The following is a 19,284-nucleotide window of genomic DNA, read 5'->3' as shown; positions in this document are numbered from 1 at the left end:
AGAAATCAAAAATTTGTGTAGAAAAATCACTGGCAGCTGCAGGCTTGGGAGAAGGAGGAGAGGAAGGATAGGAGTTAAATTTCCACTGTCTTTTTGATGATCTAATGGGGTGACAAGTTGTCATAACTTCAATCTATTCCAACCACACTTATCAGAGTTTTTCTAACAAGTGGAAGCCATGGTCGTTGAAGTCCAGCCTGTAACTCTCAGGCTCTAGCCTCTGAACTCTCAAGGCAAAATGCCTGTAGAAGCTTCTCTCTTTCTTTCCCCAACTGCCAATTAACTGCTTCAGGGGCCTTGCTCCCCCAATCCAAAAAACACTCCTGTGCTCAGACCTCTGTGTTTCAGTTCTGGGGTCCTGGTACTTTCTCTGCTGATTGCAATCACAGAGGTTTCATTCCAACCTGTAAAATGCCAATTCCCATCATGCAGTTCACTGTGTATCAGACGTACTTGGGCTACATTCATATAAAATATATAGAGGATAAGTAGGAGGTTTTTTCGGTGAGGGCATTAACCACCCGCTGGTGGTGGCAAGGAAGAGGGAATCAGGAGAGGATTCATGTAGTGGGTGGTGCTTGAGCTGAATTTTGAAAGAAACAAGGGGTTCAGAGTGACAGGTGAAAAGAAAGAGCGTTCCAGAAATGGGAGATAGAGTACAAAGGCATGGTACATGAGAAACACCAGAAAGGCCGGTTTGGCTGGACTGTAGCATGAGTGAAATGGGAGTCATATATCATGACCTGAAAAGGTAGGTTAGAGCCAAACTGTGAACGGCCTTAAATGCCAAACAGAGAAGTTTGTATTTGACCTTAGAGGAAATAAAGAACCACTGAAATTTATGGAGCGACACGGTCAGACCTGTGCTTTGGGCAAAATGCATTTAAATTAGCCCTTTCTGGATCTGAAAAATAAAATAAAATAAACCCTAGTGATTTCAAAATGGCCCCTTTCTAAGCTTCTTAGTTTCCCATACCCTGAGCATCCACACCAAAGTCAATGCCTACTGTGTTACCCTTAACACAAAATATTATCAAATGACAGCTGTCAGAGATAAAGGTCTAATCCACATGAGGAGCTAACTAACCTTTATAGAACATGCCCTAAAAACTCAGTGTTTATTTTTTTTAACCCTTAAGTTGCTCAGAATTGTGCCTCTCTCCCTCATTGGATTTTAAGACCTGAGAGCAGAGATTATATCTGAGTACCTTGTTCTTCCTATAGGGGTCCATGACTCAAGGTTTTCCACACAAGAGATAATCTGTAAATATCATTAGACACCCTGCAAATGTGAGCTCAACAAGCTGCCAGTGAAGTCACTGGGGAGCTCTTCACTCAAATATGTTGGTCAACAGCATTGATCAGGCACCCCTTTCATTGAACTAAGCCCCAGGACTGGAAGTAGGAAAGACAAGAATTCTGTACTCAGGGCAAGTGTTCAGATACATTGGAACACGCTTCTCCAACTTCAATTTTCAGAGGATATGAAGAATGTTCTTTTTCTTTCTTCTCCACCCCTACCCCTAACTCTAAGAAATTTTTGTTGCTGTTGTTCAATTGTTTCAGCTATGTCCAACTCTTTGTGGCCCTATTTGGATTTTCTTGGTAAAGATACTGGAATGCTTTGTCATTGCCTTCTCCAGCTCATTTTATAGATGAGGAAACTGAGCCAAACAGGCTTAAGTGACTTGCCCAGGGTGACATAGCTAGTAAGCATCTCAGGTCAGATTTGAACTGAGGATGATGAGTTTTCCTGACTCCAGGACCAGCACTCTATCCATTGTACCGTCTAACTGCCCTAAGAAATATTGTATTTTAAAACAACAAATATTGCTTGATGGACATTTTTATGAATAAAATACAAACTGTCTTGTTTGGCATTTCAGTCCATTTAAAATTTGACTCTAACCTAATTTTCTAAACTTTTCCTCCACCATCCCATTGCTTTCTGTGTACTCTTCATTCCAACCAACTGGCTTACTTGCTGTTTCCTGTAAATATCTCCATCTTATGTGCCTTTATACAACCTGTTTCTTATGGATGGAACACTCTCTTTCCTCACCTCCAATGCTTGATATCCCCTAGCATTAATAGAGGCTCAGCTCAAATATTACCTTCTACATGAAACCTTTCTTGAGGCTCTTAATTGTTACTGCTTCCTAGTACCCTGCCTTTAAAAAAAAGACTGATTTGTATTTTTGCATACTTTTTTATGTTTTTATTTACTTTTCTTCACTCTTCCCACCCTAAACGAATGTAAAGTCTTTGAGGGCTGGGATTATTTTCATTTTTGTTTTTGTTAGACCATGAGTTTCTTGAGAACAAGGACTGTTTTTTACCTTTCTTCCTATCTCCAGGGCTTAGCACAGTGCCTGGAACTGAGTAGATACTTAATGAATGCTGGTTGACTTGTATCTACTCTTAGTATCTAGTGCAGTGCCTGGCACTGTAAATACTTAATAAATGCTTATTAAATTGAGTCAAATTTAGACCTATTTAGGACTTGTTTCCTAGCAGAGGGAACAATCCCTCCTAGAGTTCCTCAAACCCACTATTATACAAGAGGATCAGTCCCCTATCTTCCCTTAAAATGTAGGATTTTGGCTGATCTTGTCCTTTGAATCTCAAGATACCCTCAGACTGATATGTCTACTTGGCTGAATCCTCCCTGAGCCCTGTAAAACCCCACCATATGGAGTATTTTCTGTTCAGCTCACCCAGGGGAGTAGGAGGATGCAAGAAAAGATGGTGTCCTGAGCCTTTAATGCCATGGTACTTGACTCACTTATCTTACAAATTCCAGTCTGAGCTGGCCTCTTCAACCTCTGCCAGACAGAAAGAAATCGTTCTTACCCCTCTCTTCCAGTCATGATGCACTGTTTTGTTTCTTGGGTGGCTGAAGGACATCAAAATTGTAATGAAAATCCATATGCACTTTCAGTTTGCCAGTAGTCTGCTTCAGTTTACTCAACTATAAAATGGGGATAATAATAGCACCTACCTCTCAGGGTTGCTCTGTGAGGATCAAATGAAATACAATTATCCTTTCCACATTGTAGATGTTAGGGGCACAGCACCCTCATTATTCTGGAAAATCTGCATAAAATTTGTTGACTCCTCCCTTCGTACTAGAAAAGAGGTCTGAATGTTTTCCTTTTCTTTTGTGGGCTGTTTACAATACCTTGTAAAATTTGGGTTGATATTATACAATTTCACACATATATTTTACGCATTTCTGAGTTTCTAAACTTTTTCTGTGTGGTCTGTTGGCCTTCATGTGTTGTCTGCGGTTTCCACAAAACTTTCAAAAAATTCCCATTTGTGCCGACCCACGATATATTGAAACCTCACTGGGGAAAGCCCCAATGTGAAAAGGATAACTGTAATATTTGTATTTGACTATTATAAATACAAATATTATTTCATTTGATCTTCACACAGCAGCCCTGAGAGGTAGGTGCTATTATTATCCCCATTTTATAGTTCAGTAAACTGAGGCAGACAAAGGTTGGATGTGAGAAGCAAATATGTATAACACATGACATTAATTACTACACGTCTAGCATGTAGTAAGTGCTATAGAAACATTTATTTCTTTCCCTTCCCTTGTTCCTTGGTTCTACCTTCAGCCAGTGACAGGAGGGCATTTGCTTTGTTTATCACATATTCTCATTCTGGCTACCAGTTGCATTCCATGGCTTCATCTCATGACCTTTCCATCTGAGAACCTTCATATCAGGTCTGAGCTGCCATCCTTACTCTCTGGATGTCTCTCCCTTATGGTTCTATCTATGTTGTCCTCTCACTGCTCTGGGTCCTCTAACCCTCTAAGACTATACGTTTCAGAAAAGATGCCAACTTATATTAATGCAGGGAGTTTTCTCGTCTAAGAGTTCTTTATATGAATGAAATCACAGGTCCAGTCTCCTGTGAATCAGTCTGCAACCAGCTATGATGGATGTTATCTGATGAGACAATAGAGTAGAGATCATAGTATCTTAGATTTAGGTCTCAAAGGACCTCAGGTCACTTAATTCAACCCTACCTTAAATGAATGAATGAATTAGTCAATGAATGAATGAATAAGAAACCTAAGTGATTTGCCCAGCTGGATTCACACAACTACAACAGTATTTTAAGCCCAGGTCTTCCTGACTCCAAGTCTGTCATTCTATCCATTGGCCATGCTGTGTCTCAGATATTTTAGGGGAATATTTCCCAATATTCAATCTTAATTGAGAGCAAGTGCAAGTCCTTTTTTAGCACAATCACTGCCAACCATCTTAATGTAACTGAACTACAAAAGGAAAACATCCTAGGGTCCGTGTTTGTGTAAAAGAAGCATGGGGCTCCAGGCGCCCCCCTTCAGCCTCAGCTCCCACGTGGTCCTCTTCATCTTTTCTGAAGTGTGGAAATAGGGCTTCTGTGTATTTGTGCTAAAAGGGCAAGACCTAAAAAGGGGCTATTGCAACTTGAAAATTGGATCTTGGCAGTCTTTGAAAATCTAAGGTTTCTCTCATAAGTGTCAGTGTTTGAAATGTTAAGTCCTTTGAGACTTGGGGTTACCTTGGAGACATGAATGAAGCAGAGTTTTACTATTGCTGTAGTATTTTTTCATCCTGCCAGACACTCTGTGCTCTTAAAAAATGTATAGTTTCTTGATTCTTATAGATTACAGATGTTGTGTGGTGAATAGCACAAGATATTTTGAGCACCTTTATTAGTCCCCAGTCATCGAGGGATGTTAACTACATGGTATAGAATCAATAGGTTGCCTATAGCTCTACCTTGTTAGACCTCGTAAACTATTCAGGATCGGCACTGGCCAGAATATGGATGAGAAATCACCCATGAAGTGCCAAAGGAAGTGATGCAGATGAATAGAAATCTTCTGAGGGAATGTTTTTGTCTAGAGCTTATTCAAATCCACTGCCCGTGCTACACCTTCGGCTCAGATACCATAGCAGCCTTCTGATCACCCAGCTGTCTCCAACTTGGCAGCTTGGTATAGTAGAAGGGGACAGTGGAGGTTGACATGGGTATGCTGGATTTAGTCCTGATTCTTGTCCTATCTGTCTGATCACTCCTACTTAGTAGATCTTTGCTGGATCTTCATCTGGGTCATGCCTGTTAACTATGAGTGTCTCCCAACATTCTGTCCTAGCCATTTTCTCTTCTTCTATATTGTTTTACTTGGTAGCCTCATCAGTCTCCATGGTTTCAATTATCATCTCAATGCAAATGATATTCAGATTTATTTGTCTGGTTTCAACTTTTCTCTTAACCTCCTGTCTTGCAACTCCTACTGTTTATTAGGCATTTCAGACTGGATTCTTACAGACATCTTAAATTCTTGTGTCCAAAACTAGCTCATTATCTTTACCCCAAAACCCTCCCCCTCCAAACTTCCCTATTATTGTCAAAGGTAGGATATGGTTGACCCTCATCACCTCACGGCCTGGACTATTGCAACAATCCTAGTGGCTGGTATTTCTGCCTCAAGTCTCTTTCCCATTCCAGCTGTCAAACACTCAGCTGTCAAACTGATCTTTCTAAAGCACAAGAATGACTATGTCACCTCCTACTCAGTCAACCGTATTATCTCCAGGATCAAATATAAAATCCTCTGTTTGACTTTTAAAGCCCTCTATAACTTGCATCCTTCCTACCTTTCTGGTTTTCTTACTCCTTACCCTTACCATGTACTCTGTGATCCAGTCACTGGCCTCCTTTCTGGTCTTCAAATTAGACATTCCGTCTCCTCACTCCAGGCATTTTCACTGGCTGTCCTGCATGCCTGGAACTGAACTCTATCTAGCCTAGAATTTTCTTCTTCCTCATTTCCACCTTCTGGATTCCTTCAAATCCCATCAGAAATCCCACCTTCTGCCAGGAGCCTTTCCTGATTCCCTTTTAATTCTTTTTGTTGGTTATCTCTAATTTATCTTGTATATATCTTGTTTTCATGTTGTATCCCCCACTATATTGTGAACTTGTTGATGCAGGGACTGTCTTTTACCTTTTGTTTGTGTCTATAGCACTTAGCATAGTGCCAGGCACATAGTAGGTGCTTCAATAATATTTATTAACCGACTAACTTACTGCAAGTTCTAGCTTTTTAATTTATTACCCAATCAGAGAGGTAGGGTGGTTTAGTGTAAAGAGTACTGGCTTCAGAGTCAGAGGATTTGGATTCAAATTTTGACTATGATGCTCATTTATCTCTGTGACTTTCAAATCACTTAGCCTCAATAGGCCTCTTTTTCACATTTACAAAATGAGGGGGTTGGACTAGTTAAGTTCTGATTTCCCTGTAGTTTCTGTATTGATGATTCTTTGTGAACTTCACCTGCGAGCCAGAGCTTTGGGCATCTCTCTTATAGCCTCATCCATCTCTTCTTGTCCCCCTGTTAGAGTATCCAACTACTGGTTCTATTAGGGATGGTGGGTCCAACTGTCATCAAGACAAAAAACAATGTGGATGTCCCAACACACTAACAACTAAGAGTATGGGACATCCATGCCAGGAGAGGATCCTTCCTGCTTCTTCTCTCCCCATCACTTAGTCTAGACCATAACAAGCATAAGACTTTGGAATGAGTGGTAACAGCTGATAGGGAGCAGCACAGATAAAAGCAAAAAAGTGATAGGAGGCCTGAACTTGGAGAAAGGAGCAATGGTTGCTTGGGTATTGAGGAATGGATACATACCTATGGCTTCTCATTCCTTGTGTACTAGCCACCATACAGGCTGTACCCTTGGCATGACTAATTATGTAATTCAGATTTCTCTGTACCCTCTGTCTTCAGGTAGATAGAATATCTTTTGCTTCTTAAATTGTTTAGTGTGTGTGTATATGTGTCTGTATGCAACTAAGTGATGTAGTATGTAGAGTGTTGGGCCTGAAGTCAGAAAGACTCATTTTCCTGAGTCCAAGCCTTAGATACTTAATAGCTTTGTCACTCTGGTCAAGTCACTTAGCCCTGTTTGTCTGTTTCCTTATCTATAAAATAAGCTGGAGAAGGAAATTGAAAACCACTCCAGTGCATTTTCCAAGAAAACCCTAAATGGGATCACAAAGAGTCAGACACAACTGAAAGGACTGAACAATAACAATAACAAATCTCTCTCTCTAAATATATATATATATATATATATATACACACACACACACACACACACACACATATATATATATACATACATACCTATCAATTCATCAATCTAGCAGCTCTTGATGAGAAAAATCTCCCACAATGCAGTTAAGCAACTTCTCTGCAATTTTTATAGTTTTAAAAAGGTGCCTGGGGTACTGAAAGGGTAAGAGATGTTCCCAGAGTCACTCAGTTAAGAATTATCAAGGGCAGAGCTTGAACCTTGGGTTTTCCTAATTCTGAAGCCAGATGTCTAGCCTATCTAAATCATCCTGTCTTTCAATAGTGTTGTATATTTCATTCAAAAAAAATTCATCACTGTTTCAGCAGTTAGTTAAATGCTCTCCCTATACAATATAAGCTCAAAGTTTGTTGAGTACTTTAAGATTGATATAGATATACATATATATACATATATATGCATATATACACACATATTCATTCAATAAACATTTATTAAGCACCTACTATGCACCAGGCACTGTGCTAAGTGCTGAGGATACAAAAAGAGGCAAAAGAAAGTCCCTGCCCTCAAGGAGCTTGCAGTCTAATGGATAGTACGTGTGTGTGTGTGCATGTGTGTGTGTGTATATACACACATATATATTGCATGTGTGTATGTAGTATATGTATACATATGTATATTGTGTATAAAACATTAAACTTTGTGTATAAAACATGTATGTGTACAAAAATTCTGTGTATGAGACAGAAAGAGAAAGCAAATAAAAGAGATACTATATAAAACTTGGTCATTTTTCAATACCTTCCTCTTGTACAGTACCAGAGTTGTCATTTTCTTTAAAGAGATTACTCTAGGGTCCCCTATAATGTAATGTTTAAGGGAACTCAAAGTCTGGCAACATGAAAGGTTTTGGTTTGGTTTTGGTGAGATTTTCTCCTTTGTTCTGCTTTTTCAAAAACAATAATAAACACAGAGATTTAACTCAAGTTTGAGTAAACCAAGCCTCCAAACACACAACCTACTATCCTTTTCAAAAATACAGTTGCATTAATCGAATTGGATGCCACCCAAAGGATATTAATGGAGAAATGGCTTTCTATGCTAGTCAGGTATGTTCTCTCTTCAAAGTTGTTTGGGGGCTAGTATGCAAGTCTCAGTTGAGTGATTTTGACAGGCCTAGAGTAATGTGGTTAATTTGCTGATGTCCCCTGTTCCAGGAGTGTGTTCTTAGGATTCTCAAAGCTAAAAAGGTCCATGGCTGCACAGGACAGCTGAGCTAGGACATCAGGGAAAAAACTCTTCTGGTAGGCTGCCTGGCCTTTGATCATTCTCCTTTGGGAAAACTCATACTCTGAACTCAAGAATTCTTACTTTTTTTTCTTCTTTTGCTTCTGTTATCTAATTCCAGGACTCTTCTTCAGCTGGATCTGCTACGGTGGCTGGGCCCCGGACAAGTGCAGTTGTTGGAGAACAGGGAACATCCCCAAAGGTCCAGCTGCCCCTCAATATGTAAGCTACTGTTTTATGTGGATTCTCACCCCCACCCCCCAATCCTGTGCTTTTGTTAAGGTGTTTTAGTGATTTTTCATTATCAATATGCCTTGAAATGTAGTTCTTTCTAAGCCAGGGTTAGCTGGACGGAAAACATGAACAAGAGGCCAGGGCAAGGGTGGGAAGGAACAGGTGAGTTCAGAATTGTTTGAGGGCACATACAAATTAATGAGGTAATACCTAACTTTTATATTTTTTACTTTTAGGTTTTATAGTTTATACTAAAGTTTGCACATTACTTTACATATATGGTATTTCGTTTGGTCACAGATCTATTTCAGTATTTAAGTACAAAACAGAACGTGATAGTGAAAAGCACCCTAGAGAATTAAGGAGACCTGAATTCATAGGATCATAGATCTATCAGTCAGTAAACATTTATTAAGTGCCTACTATGTGCCAGGCACTGTGCTAAGCACTGGGGATACAACGAAGGTCAAAAGATAGCCTCTGCTCTAAAGAACTCATAATCTAATAAGGGATACAATATGAAAACAACTATGTATAGACAAGCTTATACATATGATAAATTGGAAATAATCAACAGAGGAAGGCACTAGAATTAAGAGAGATCAGGAAAGGGTTACCTTCTGGTAGAACGTGGGATTCTAAGGGACTTGAAAGAAGCCAAGGTTGTCATGATGTTAAGATAAAGAGGAAGAACATTCCAGGCATGAGGGACAGCCAGTGAAAATCTAGATTTAGAGGCAGAAGGGGACCTCAGAGACCATCTCCTGGGCTATTCAGATGGTCAATAGTCAAGATTTTTTCAGTTTGGGGTAGCCTGTCACTACCCAAATGAGGAAACTGAGGACCAGAAAGGTTGTAACTTGATCAAGGTCACACAGGTAGTGGCAGTATTTGAACTCAGCACCTCTGACTTTCTGTCTCTGCCCTGCCACTAAATGGCTATGAAAATTACTAAATTTCTCTGGTTTTCCATTTCTTCATCTGTAAAATGGTAAAACAAGGACATTAGGTTTAGATGACTCCTCCAAGGTCCCTTCCATTTCTGAGATTTCTAAGATACTAAAGGATATTTATAAGCAGATGAATCATTGCCAGGAAGTGAAGGTGGCAGAGGTGTCTGTCTCACTTAGCAAATTCTGTTCTAAATTACAGCTCTTATAAAGGCACCCATAGTTAAAAAGCACATTCTTTAAAAGGGCATGCTCTCACACTTTAGATTATCTTGCTGCCCATCTCTTTTAGAAATAACTGGGTTTTTGAATGAATGTTTAAGACAATGCATTTGCTAGACATGACTGGCAATGGCAGAAAGGAAAGTAGATCTGGAGGAGGCACTAAATGAGGTTTTCATTAGAGATATGAAGGACCCGTGTCATTACAAAACCCAGCTTGTATAAACAAAAAAAAATCTCCTAGATCATGTCCACATTTTTAAAAATTTACTAATTTCAAAAGCCTTTCTAGAAATGGCCCGATTAATTTAATCCACGTGTATAACCACATACACATCCCTTTAAGATTCATGTGGTGAAATATTTGGCTTACATTGATGGATCATCTGTTTCAATTATCTGTTACCACAACCAACAAAACCAAAAAAAAAGAGATTATTTATTCTTTGAGGTTCCCTGAGTATAGTGAGAACATAAGAGATCTGTAGGAAAAATTCCAAATTTTAGGTTAAGAATTGAGAATGAGATTCAAGCTTAGGGCTGATTGAAGAGTAGTCACATTTAATTTTGATCTCCTGGGTCAACCATCAGCAATTGTTCAGTACAGTTTAATTCACTTGACTTTAATTGTGGGTTCACAGTGTGCATGGCATAGGATTGAGATAGAGAGTAATAGGAGATGTGTTTTGCCTTCAGAGAGCTGGTTGGTTCTATTTCCCTATGTCTTTCAAACTGATAAATATCCACTACAAGTAATTAATCCCTTGAAACCTTTTCCCACATATGGGCAAGAATAACAATGACTAGGATGTGGCTAGAAGTACCCTAAAATTTGACACCCTCTTCTCCAGTCCAGATCTGGGTTGAGGAAGGATGTGAAGGGTTTTATCCCTGGTCTAGGTGTCACAATGTAAGCACCAAGAGCCCAAAACTTTAAGAGGTCATTTCTGTGCTTGGTAACTCAGTCAAAATCTCCTAGGTTATCTCCATATTTTCTGCCTTCTGGAAGTCTTTCCAGTTCCCAAGACTAAGCCAAACCAGAGCAGACTCCCCTTTCCATCTCCTCCCAGACTCTGTTTCCCTGTCCCATAGTACTGCAGACAAAAGTAGGTAGGTCTCATAAGCCATCTGAAGTCCAGAGCCACATGAAAAGGAAGCCAGTGTGGCTAACCAAAATGGCCTACTGTTTATGCACTGAGCTTTTTTTGTCCCTCATGTGCCAGATGCAATACTGGGCATTGAGGATACAAAAAGCAAAAATGAAGACAGTTCTACCTTCAAAGAGCTTCAAATTCTCCTGGGCTATTCAGACGGGCAATAATCAAGTTTTTTTTTTTTTTCAGTTTGGGATAACCCTGTCACTATCCAAGATATAAACTGCAACACAGGTTTAAAAGTCCAGTGCTCTATACCTGTGTTACTGAGCTTTGGACCCATGGCACTACAGATCCCAGTCAGATTTTTCTGCTTTTGGTTGTAGGGTCATCTGGTGAATTTCATTGTAATTTCTATAGTGGTAAAAGGAAACTCATGGGTCAAATTCTGCCCCCCAAAACAAAACATAAGTGGGAATTTTTTCCCCCAAGCTCAAGTATCTGGCCAAGGAGTTAAAAGGGAGGAAGCCTTACTTTCTGTTCAGTCCTGTATTTTGAGTTGTTCCCCTAATGCTGAATGCCTGTAGATGAGTGGTCGATAGCAATATTGACGAACGCCTCTAAAACATGACCTTTGAAATCACATCTCTATTTCATTCGTGGGGGATAAAATGATGACTTTGACCTTGGCAGCTTATCAAGTGAGAATTAGCGAGTTCTCCAACGTACTTGGATTCACTCCATAGCCCTTAGAATTTATAAGCCCTGTGTACACAAGTACTTTGTGTCTCATGGTTTTCCCTAAAATAGTGTCTAACAAAGACTAGAAATATAGCCTTTTAGGGAACAAATCAAAAAACATACTGGTAAAAAAAAAATAGTGTCTGTATATCAATCGCCAATAGCCTGATCATCAAAATGTCCCTTTGGGTTATATTTCACATCTCAAATAGAAAGAATTTTGGCCTGTTGAGTCAGGGATCCTGGTTTTGTATCCTGATCCTTTTGAGCTGTGTGACCAGGGGCAAAGTCCTTAATCTTCTCAAGCCTTAATATCTACATCCATAAAATGGAGATGATAATACTTATAATAGCTCCATCACAAGGTTGTTGGGAAGGACTCATTTTATAAGTTGTAGAAGCATTCCATGAGCTATTGTTATTATTATTTAACATCAAGGTCAATATTTGTGTAGTACGAAAGTACCTCTCTCCACATTACGCTGGTATAATTCTTGGTAGTTAATGAAGTGCCTGTACAGACATTATTTCATGTGATTCCCCATAAAGAATGTGTGAATTATGTAGAAAAAGTAATATTTACATAAGAGAATTTAGGTAACTACCCAAAGTAGTAGAGTTAGTATTGAAACTCGGGTCTCTAGACTCCAAGTGACTGTTGTTTCTACTAACCACTCTGATTAAATACAATTGACCAAATCTATGATTTCATTAGTAGAGTGAGTGAACTCCCAAGTGTTCAATTGAATAAACTCTCTCTACCAGTATAGACTAGTACATGCTCTGCAAATGACAGTTTGAGAAAGTTGCCTGGGGCCATTGAGAGGTTAAGTGACTTACCCAGGAGCACACAGCCAGTATGTGTCTATATGGGCCATTGGGTCATTGATCATATGGATCTTATTGTTATCCTGTTGCCTATGGAAATTACTTAAATTTTGTCCAGAGAGTCTCGACAAGAAGTCTACATGTCATCTTAGCAGATTCTCGGTTTTTGAATTAGGTTAGACATATCACATTTCTAGCTCAGAATATCCAAGATGAATAAATTAAATGCTAAAGATTAAAGATAGTGTAATCCAAGTCCTAATGCCCACTAGTATAAGCTTCTTTTTTCATTGGTGGAAATCAATTCCACCCTTTCCACATGCACAGGGCATTGATTTCCACCAAGGAAGAGAGAATCCCATCTTAGTGGGCTTTGGGACTTGGGACTTTGAGAGTCTGGTACATTAATTATAACTACAAGTGAATAGTCTATCAATAACTATGTGGTGGAGTAATGTCTTGACCGCATGAATTGCTATGGTACTAAACAACATATGATAGTGAAAGAATAGAATTAAAGAAAGAAACATGGATATAACCCATTGACTTATGTCAGCAGCTGATAAACTTCTTTGTGGTTTATAATGAGAAATGCTTGAGAAAGGAGAGCTAAGCCTGCTAGAGATGTCCTGTCTTCTAAAAAAAAAAAACCAAAAACAACAAACAAACTGATATGGTCCAATAGGAAGAGTATAACTGTCTCTGAAATCAGAGGACTGAAATCAAATCCCACCTCTTACATTTATTACCTATATGATCTTGGGCAAACCCCTTAATCTCTGTAGGCCTCAGTTTCCTTATCTGTAAAATGGGGTAGAGGGAGGGGGAGAGTAAATAGGTGGCCTGTGCAGTCTCTGAAGTCATCTGTGAATGTATCTTCTAGAGTGATTTCATCTCTGTCACCTGTTAACACTGCTGAAAAGCCTGTGACTACATAAGGTCCCCACTCAGAATTGCCTATTTTTCACCATACAGTGAGATTGAGCTAGTCACAAATATATATGGAATAATGACCAGTATCAGGACACCCCTGTCGCTATTGTCAAGTGCGCTAAAGCTGAGATGATGGCAAAAAAAAAAAAAAGGAAGAAAAGAAGCAGGCTACACTGGAAAGAACACTGGATTTGGAGCCAGGGTCCCAGCGTCCAAACCTGTGCTCCGCCACTTCCTCTATGACCTAGAGCGACTTACTTAAGTGAAGCTCTGGGCTTCAGTTTTCTCAGCTGAAAAAGAAGGGGATTGTATCAGATAGCTTGTAAGGTCCCCATCCAGCTCTAAGTACATAATGCTATCAAGATAAAAAAATATTTTGAGAATTCATGCAATTTCAAGCAATTCAATTTCAAGCAAATCCCTTCTGTTCCCTTCCACGCTTAAAAAAAAAAGTAGGTTACCCTCATAAGCAACTTAGTACAATGTGCCCAGATGCCCTCTGAGCCAGCCTGACCCTTACTCTCCTAAAGAGAGAAGTAGAATCCTTTGAAGGAACCTCTTTGGAGAATGAGAAAGACTATTACTTAAAGAGACAGAAAAGAATATTATTATCGCACAGCAGAAAAATGGTATGAAATTAATGAAGACTCTAAAAAATTGAACTAATTTTTAAAAAATAAAAATATTCTTTTAAACTTTTAAGTAAAAATAAATAAAATTAAATTTTTTAAATAAAAATTTTAAAGATAAAAAATTTTAAAATGAAGGTGGATAATTAGCAAATGATGAAGACTTTGTTCTAATTAGTAGCAAATAACACAGATGAGTGACTGTTGTACTTAAAAAAAATGTCAGCTGACTCTAAGTGCAGAAGGTATAGGGCATATTCTCATGAAAGCACTAAAGCAAATAGGGAAGCATGCTTATTGAACCAAATACTAATATTTTAAAAGGAATATTATGGAGACCCGAGGGAAGCACCAGGGATGCTTAGGGGATCATCAAAACGAATCAGAAATAAACTCATCACAATCTGTCTCAGAATGATTGGGCAAGGGATCCCAGAAGTTGGAACAGACAGGAGAAGTAGTAAAGGTACCTATTGTCTAACGGGCAGTGTGGTATAGAGGACAGAGGGCTGACCTTAGAGTCACGAAGGCCTGAGTTCAAGTCTTGCCTCTGACACATACCTACTGTGTGACCTAGAGCAAGTCATCAACCTCTCAGTGCACCAGATAGCTCGCTAAAGGGATAAAGAAAGTACCAATTGACCTGCATTAGTGGAGGAGTTTTCTGTGTAGGTGTTCCCTATACACCAACCAGACTAAAAACAAACAAAAATCTTGACTATCCTGTGTTGGAATTGGCCAATGCCTTCCCCCCGTGTTCAGTAGCCCATCCTCTTCGTCATGTGAACACTCAGCTTTGGACTTCTTCCTATGAGTTTGAGCTTATACTACTCAAGCAGGTAAGTTTTTGGTTGTTATCATTTCATGCAGAAATGAATATATATTTGTGTGTGTGTGTGCGCCTATGGAATATAAGAGACCTTGGGGCGGAGAAAAGGGCAAGGGAATTGATCCCTTTTGTGTTTATGAATTTAGTTCTTCTTATTCTGAGATCAAGGCAGTAGTAATGGTGCAGCAGATAGAGTGTAGGCCCTAAAGTCAGGAGGACCCAAATTCAAATCCGGCCTCAGACACTTACTAGCTGTGTGACTTCAGACAAGTCACCTAACCCTGTTTGCCTCACTTCCTCATCTGTAAAATGAGCTGGAGAAGGAAATGGCAAACCACTCCAGCATCTTTGCCAAGAAAGCCCTGTGGACAGATGTCCATGGGATCACAAAGAGACAGACACAACTAAAAAATAACTGAACAACAACAATCCTGAGATCTGCCAGGTATAAGCAGCATAATAGCAGAAAGGAAAAAAAATGTAAGCTTTGCATTGCAAACAAAGGCAGAGAACTGTGCAAGTCTGCTATCCACAAATATCCCTTCCTTTCACAAGGGTTCTTTGCCAGCACGATTAACATTCTCCTCTACCCTACAAGACCCGGAGCTGTCCTTGCAAAGATCCCACTCCCCGGTTCAGTCAGCCACTGGCTCAATGAGCTTTCATTTCTTAGCACCACGGAATTCTGTCCAATTTTGCCAGGAAATTATTTGTCCAAAAAGCTAACACTCCTGGCAGAGTTTAAACCAAACAGAAAGATTGGAGCAGCCCTGAAATTAAAAGTGCCCCTGTTAGTGACTCTTCTGTGGGACTCCAGAATGAGCTGGGGTTGAAGAGAATGGGCCCCAGGGAGAAAGAAAATGCGTGGGGACATTGGGTTGAAAGGAAGGCTGATCCATTCCTTGTGATATAAATCACTTTTCAAGTGTGGTCCATCTGGTGCCTTTTTTTTTTTTCTGAGTCACTTTGAAAGAAAAACAGACCCAGAATGACATATTCATCCACACTAGGCCAGTGTCTTACTCCACTATTAGTCACATGCATGACATGCAGATACTATGCATAGAGAAGTGTCATGTGAGGAAAAGAAATGATCCGGCAAATCCATCTGCTTTTTGTTTCTCCTCTGAGGAGCTCAAAGAAAAGAAGTCATGAGGGGGAGAGATTTTTCAAGGTGAAGTCACACTTATTGACTTTCTGGTTCCCCCAGCAACGTACACCTAGACGCTGAACTTGAAATATTTAAACTAGGGGACGAATTACTCACTGGATAGTCACTGAGCAAATGTAAAATAAAAAAGAAAATATCAAGCACATGAGGACCATGTTAAACAATCAGTGACACTTACTCTTCTCTCCGAAATCATCCCCACTGAGAGATGAACTCAAAGGACTTGAAAGAATGCAATGGCTCCCCTCCAACTAACCTTCCACATAACCGCTATAAATGCCACTCCTAGTGAGAACAAGGTACCACTTTCTGAGCTGTGTCCAGGGAAGTTTCATTGCTTTGTTTAACTTCCTCTAGGTACGTTACTACATTTGTCTTCTATTTTATGAAGTCCCATCAGACACTTTGGCTGTGCTAGCTTCTTCCTGTTCCCGTGGATGATGGAGCTACCTGCCAGTGGTAGGAGGGCTATAGGGATATAATAATCACGTAAGGTCCAAAGCTTCAAATGGGGACTGAAAGAAGTAGGATTCAGATAACTGATGGCTGACCACAGTACTTGAAGTAGATTAGAATTATTACTGGTAATGCAGGACAGTCTGGGGTCCTAGCATGATAGATTTAGAAGCAGAAGGGATGGTAAAGGCCGTCTAGGCTAATCCTCCTCATTTTAAGGCTCAAACTGAGGCTCAGAGACAGTAACTTGGTCGAGGCTATATCAGTAGCATGTTACAAAGCTGGAATTTATTCCTAGATCCTCTGACATCAGAGCCAGTATTCTTTCCACTTTACCATTACACTTTTCGCTAGTTTTAGTATCAACAAGGAAGTGTTTGTGCTGTGTGTTCCATTAAATTTAATGGAGCATTTCCCAAACTAACATGGTGGCAAAACACCATTGGACTTAAAGTATGTTCACGGAACCAATAAATACTGCTCTAGAGTTTGTGAGGATATGAGACAAAGGAGAGTTGGGGAAATTTTAGAGCAAAATAAAGGATATCAACACTTTTTTCATACTGAAAAATAAATGATATATTTGATGACTTTATGATTTCATATTTTAGAATGAGAAGGTAAGTAGTAACACCAGTAGTAGTATTCCCACTTTATAGATGAAGAAACTGAGATTTAGAGAGATTTCAGTGACTTGCACATAGTGATATAGCTGGTAAGTGACAGAGTCAGACATTCATAAATATGTAGACTGAGTTAGAAGCAAGAGTGTGCTGGAGCCAGCTCAGACCAGCTTATTAGAGCCAATTATTAAGTTTTCAGTATGAAAGTTTACACCTTAAAAATTGGCACAGACTAAAATCAGGGCTTGGTTTTTTTTTTAATCATTCTCTGTACTTAAGAAAATGATAGAGAAAATGTTCGTAAATGCAGATTAAAATTAAAAGTGGGCAAGTGTTTTCAGAGAACCGGCTTTTAAACACTTACCAGCACACTACTTGTTAGAAGGGACCATTAAGGATAACTAGCCCAATCCCTTCATTATACAAAGGAAGAAACTAAAGGCCCTAAATGTAAATGACTTGCTCAAAGTCACACAGATAGCGAACGACAGAGTTAGCATGCTTTCTCTGTCTTCGTTCAAGCTGGTTGATACCAATGTCAAAATCAATAGCTCCAAGGACAAATCCCTGCATCATGCACCTACAAACTTCCAGACTAACATAGATCAGGGGATCTTCACCTGGAATCCATGAATCTGTTTTTTAATTATTTTGATAACTGTATTTCAATATAATTGGTTCCCTATGTAATCCTATTTTATTCGTTTAAAAACATTATTTTGAGAAGGGGTCCATAGACTTTATCAAATTTCCAGTGGGGTCTATGACATAGAAAAAGATTAAGAACTCCTGATAGATGCATCAATTAAAACATTTTTGATGTAATCGTTCAATAAGCTCTGTACTCACCTGACTATATAAAAAGCCAGTTCACATTTCTTTATCATGTTTACCAGGATATCATGAGATCTTTTTGAATTCACTTAACTGACTAGTCTAATGATCTCATCAAAAATGAAAATTAAGTTAGTCTGGCACATCTTTGTCATAGTGAGCCTAGGCTTGTTCCTACAGTAGTTATCACTGTTTCTCTTTCTAAAAAATTACAAACCAGCCATTTAATAATGGGTTCCATAATATCTGTATGTCATTCTCACTGATCACAGTTTTCATAAGCTGCCATTTTCCAAATTTTGAAAATTAATCTATACTTACATGTTGTCAGTCTTCATTGACTACCTCAATTTCCATTATTTCCATTTCCATTGTACTTTTAACCACCCACAAAAATGCCTTACTGCATTTTTATGACTAGGTCAGTTAAGACTGGCTAACCTTGCTGTGACCCCAACCATTCCCTTTCTAAAATCCTCAACTCTTAAATTCCCTTCTCTGAGCACAATTTCTGTCCTTCCATCTGGACCTCTCCACTCCTCCTGAACCTAAACTTCATGCTCATCATGAACTCTAGTGTCTTCATCTTGTTATATCCCAACCCTCTCTTCGATCATGGCAGTTGGGAGTAGGAGTAACAGATGAAGTCTGAATTTATTTAAGTGCTTTATTGTATCTACATAAAAAAGCTATGGAACAGCACTGGCCCTGGAATCAGGAGGACCTGAATTCAAATCTGGCCTTAGACGCTTGACATTAGCTATGTGACTCTGGGCAAGTCACTTAACCCCAATTGCCTCACAAAAAAAAAAAAAAGCTATGGAAATAAGCTTGGTGCACGTGCATATCTTGCATTCACCTCCCCTCTGGAGTACCTCATATTCAGCAATCCCTATCCCATTCTCCCCCCAATTCCATTATGTTTATAGATATCACCGTTGTCTTGCCTGCTCCCGAATATCACTCTTGTGCCAGCCCCAGATGCCTTAGCTATCATTTCTCTTGTTATAATATCATTGGTATGTCTTAGTATAATCCTAGATATACTTTGTCCAACTAGGGTCAATCAAAAAGCACTTATTAAGCACTTATCATTGCCAGGAACTGTGCTAAACATCTGGGGAAGGTAAAAAAAAACAGTCACTGCTCTCAAGGAGCTTACAAAGAGACAGCATAAATAATTAGATAAGAGATGTCTATAGAGTATATGAGGGTTAACTGAAATGAGAAGGTATTAGCCACGGGGGGAACCAGGAAAGGCCTCTTGAAGAAGGTGATATTCAAGCTAAGTCTTGGAGGAAGCAAGGAGATCAAAGGGAAGGAGCAGAGCATTC

The 19,284-nt window shown here is 39.3% G+C and overlaps 1 protein-coding gene across 1 annotated transcript in view; it reads left to right on the top strand.

The window, feature by feature from the left end:
* LOC114046211 (E3 ubiquitin-protein ligase SH3RF3-like) overlaps window positions 1-19,284 on the top strand; it is a 515,095-nt gene that overhangs the window by 397,558 nt on the left and 98,253 nt on the right. The window contains exon 4 of the mRNA XM_027866460.1: window positions 8,528-8,628. Coding sequence (XP_027722261.1) covers window positions 8,528-8,628 — 101 coding nt within the window. The remainder of the gene's footprint in view (window positions 1-8,527; window positions 8,629-19,284) is intronic.

The sequence above is a fragment of the Vombatus ursinus genome, unplaced genomic scaffold (assembly GCF_900497805.2).
Source record: "Vombatus ursinus unplaced genomic scaffold, bare-nosed wombat genome assembly UNPS02014781.1, whole genome shotgun sequence".
In the NCBI taxonomy this organism is placed as follows: Eukaryota; Metazoa; Chordata; class Mammalia; order Diprotodontia; family Vombatidae; genus Vombatus; species Vombatus ursinus.
This window is presented reverse-complemented; position numbering and strand designations above follow the sequence as displayed.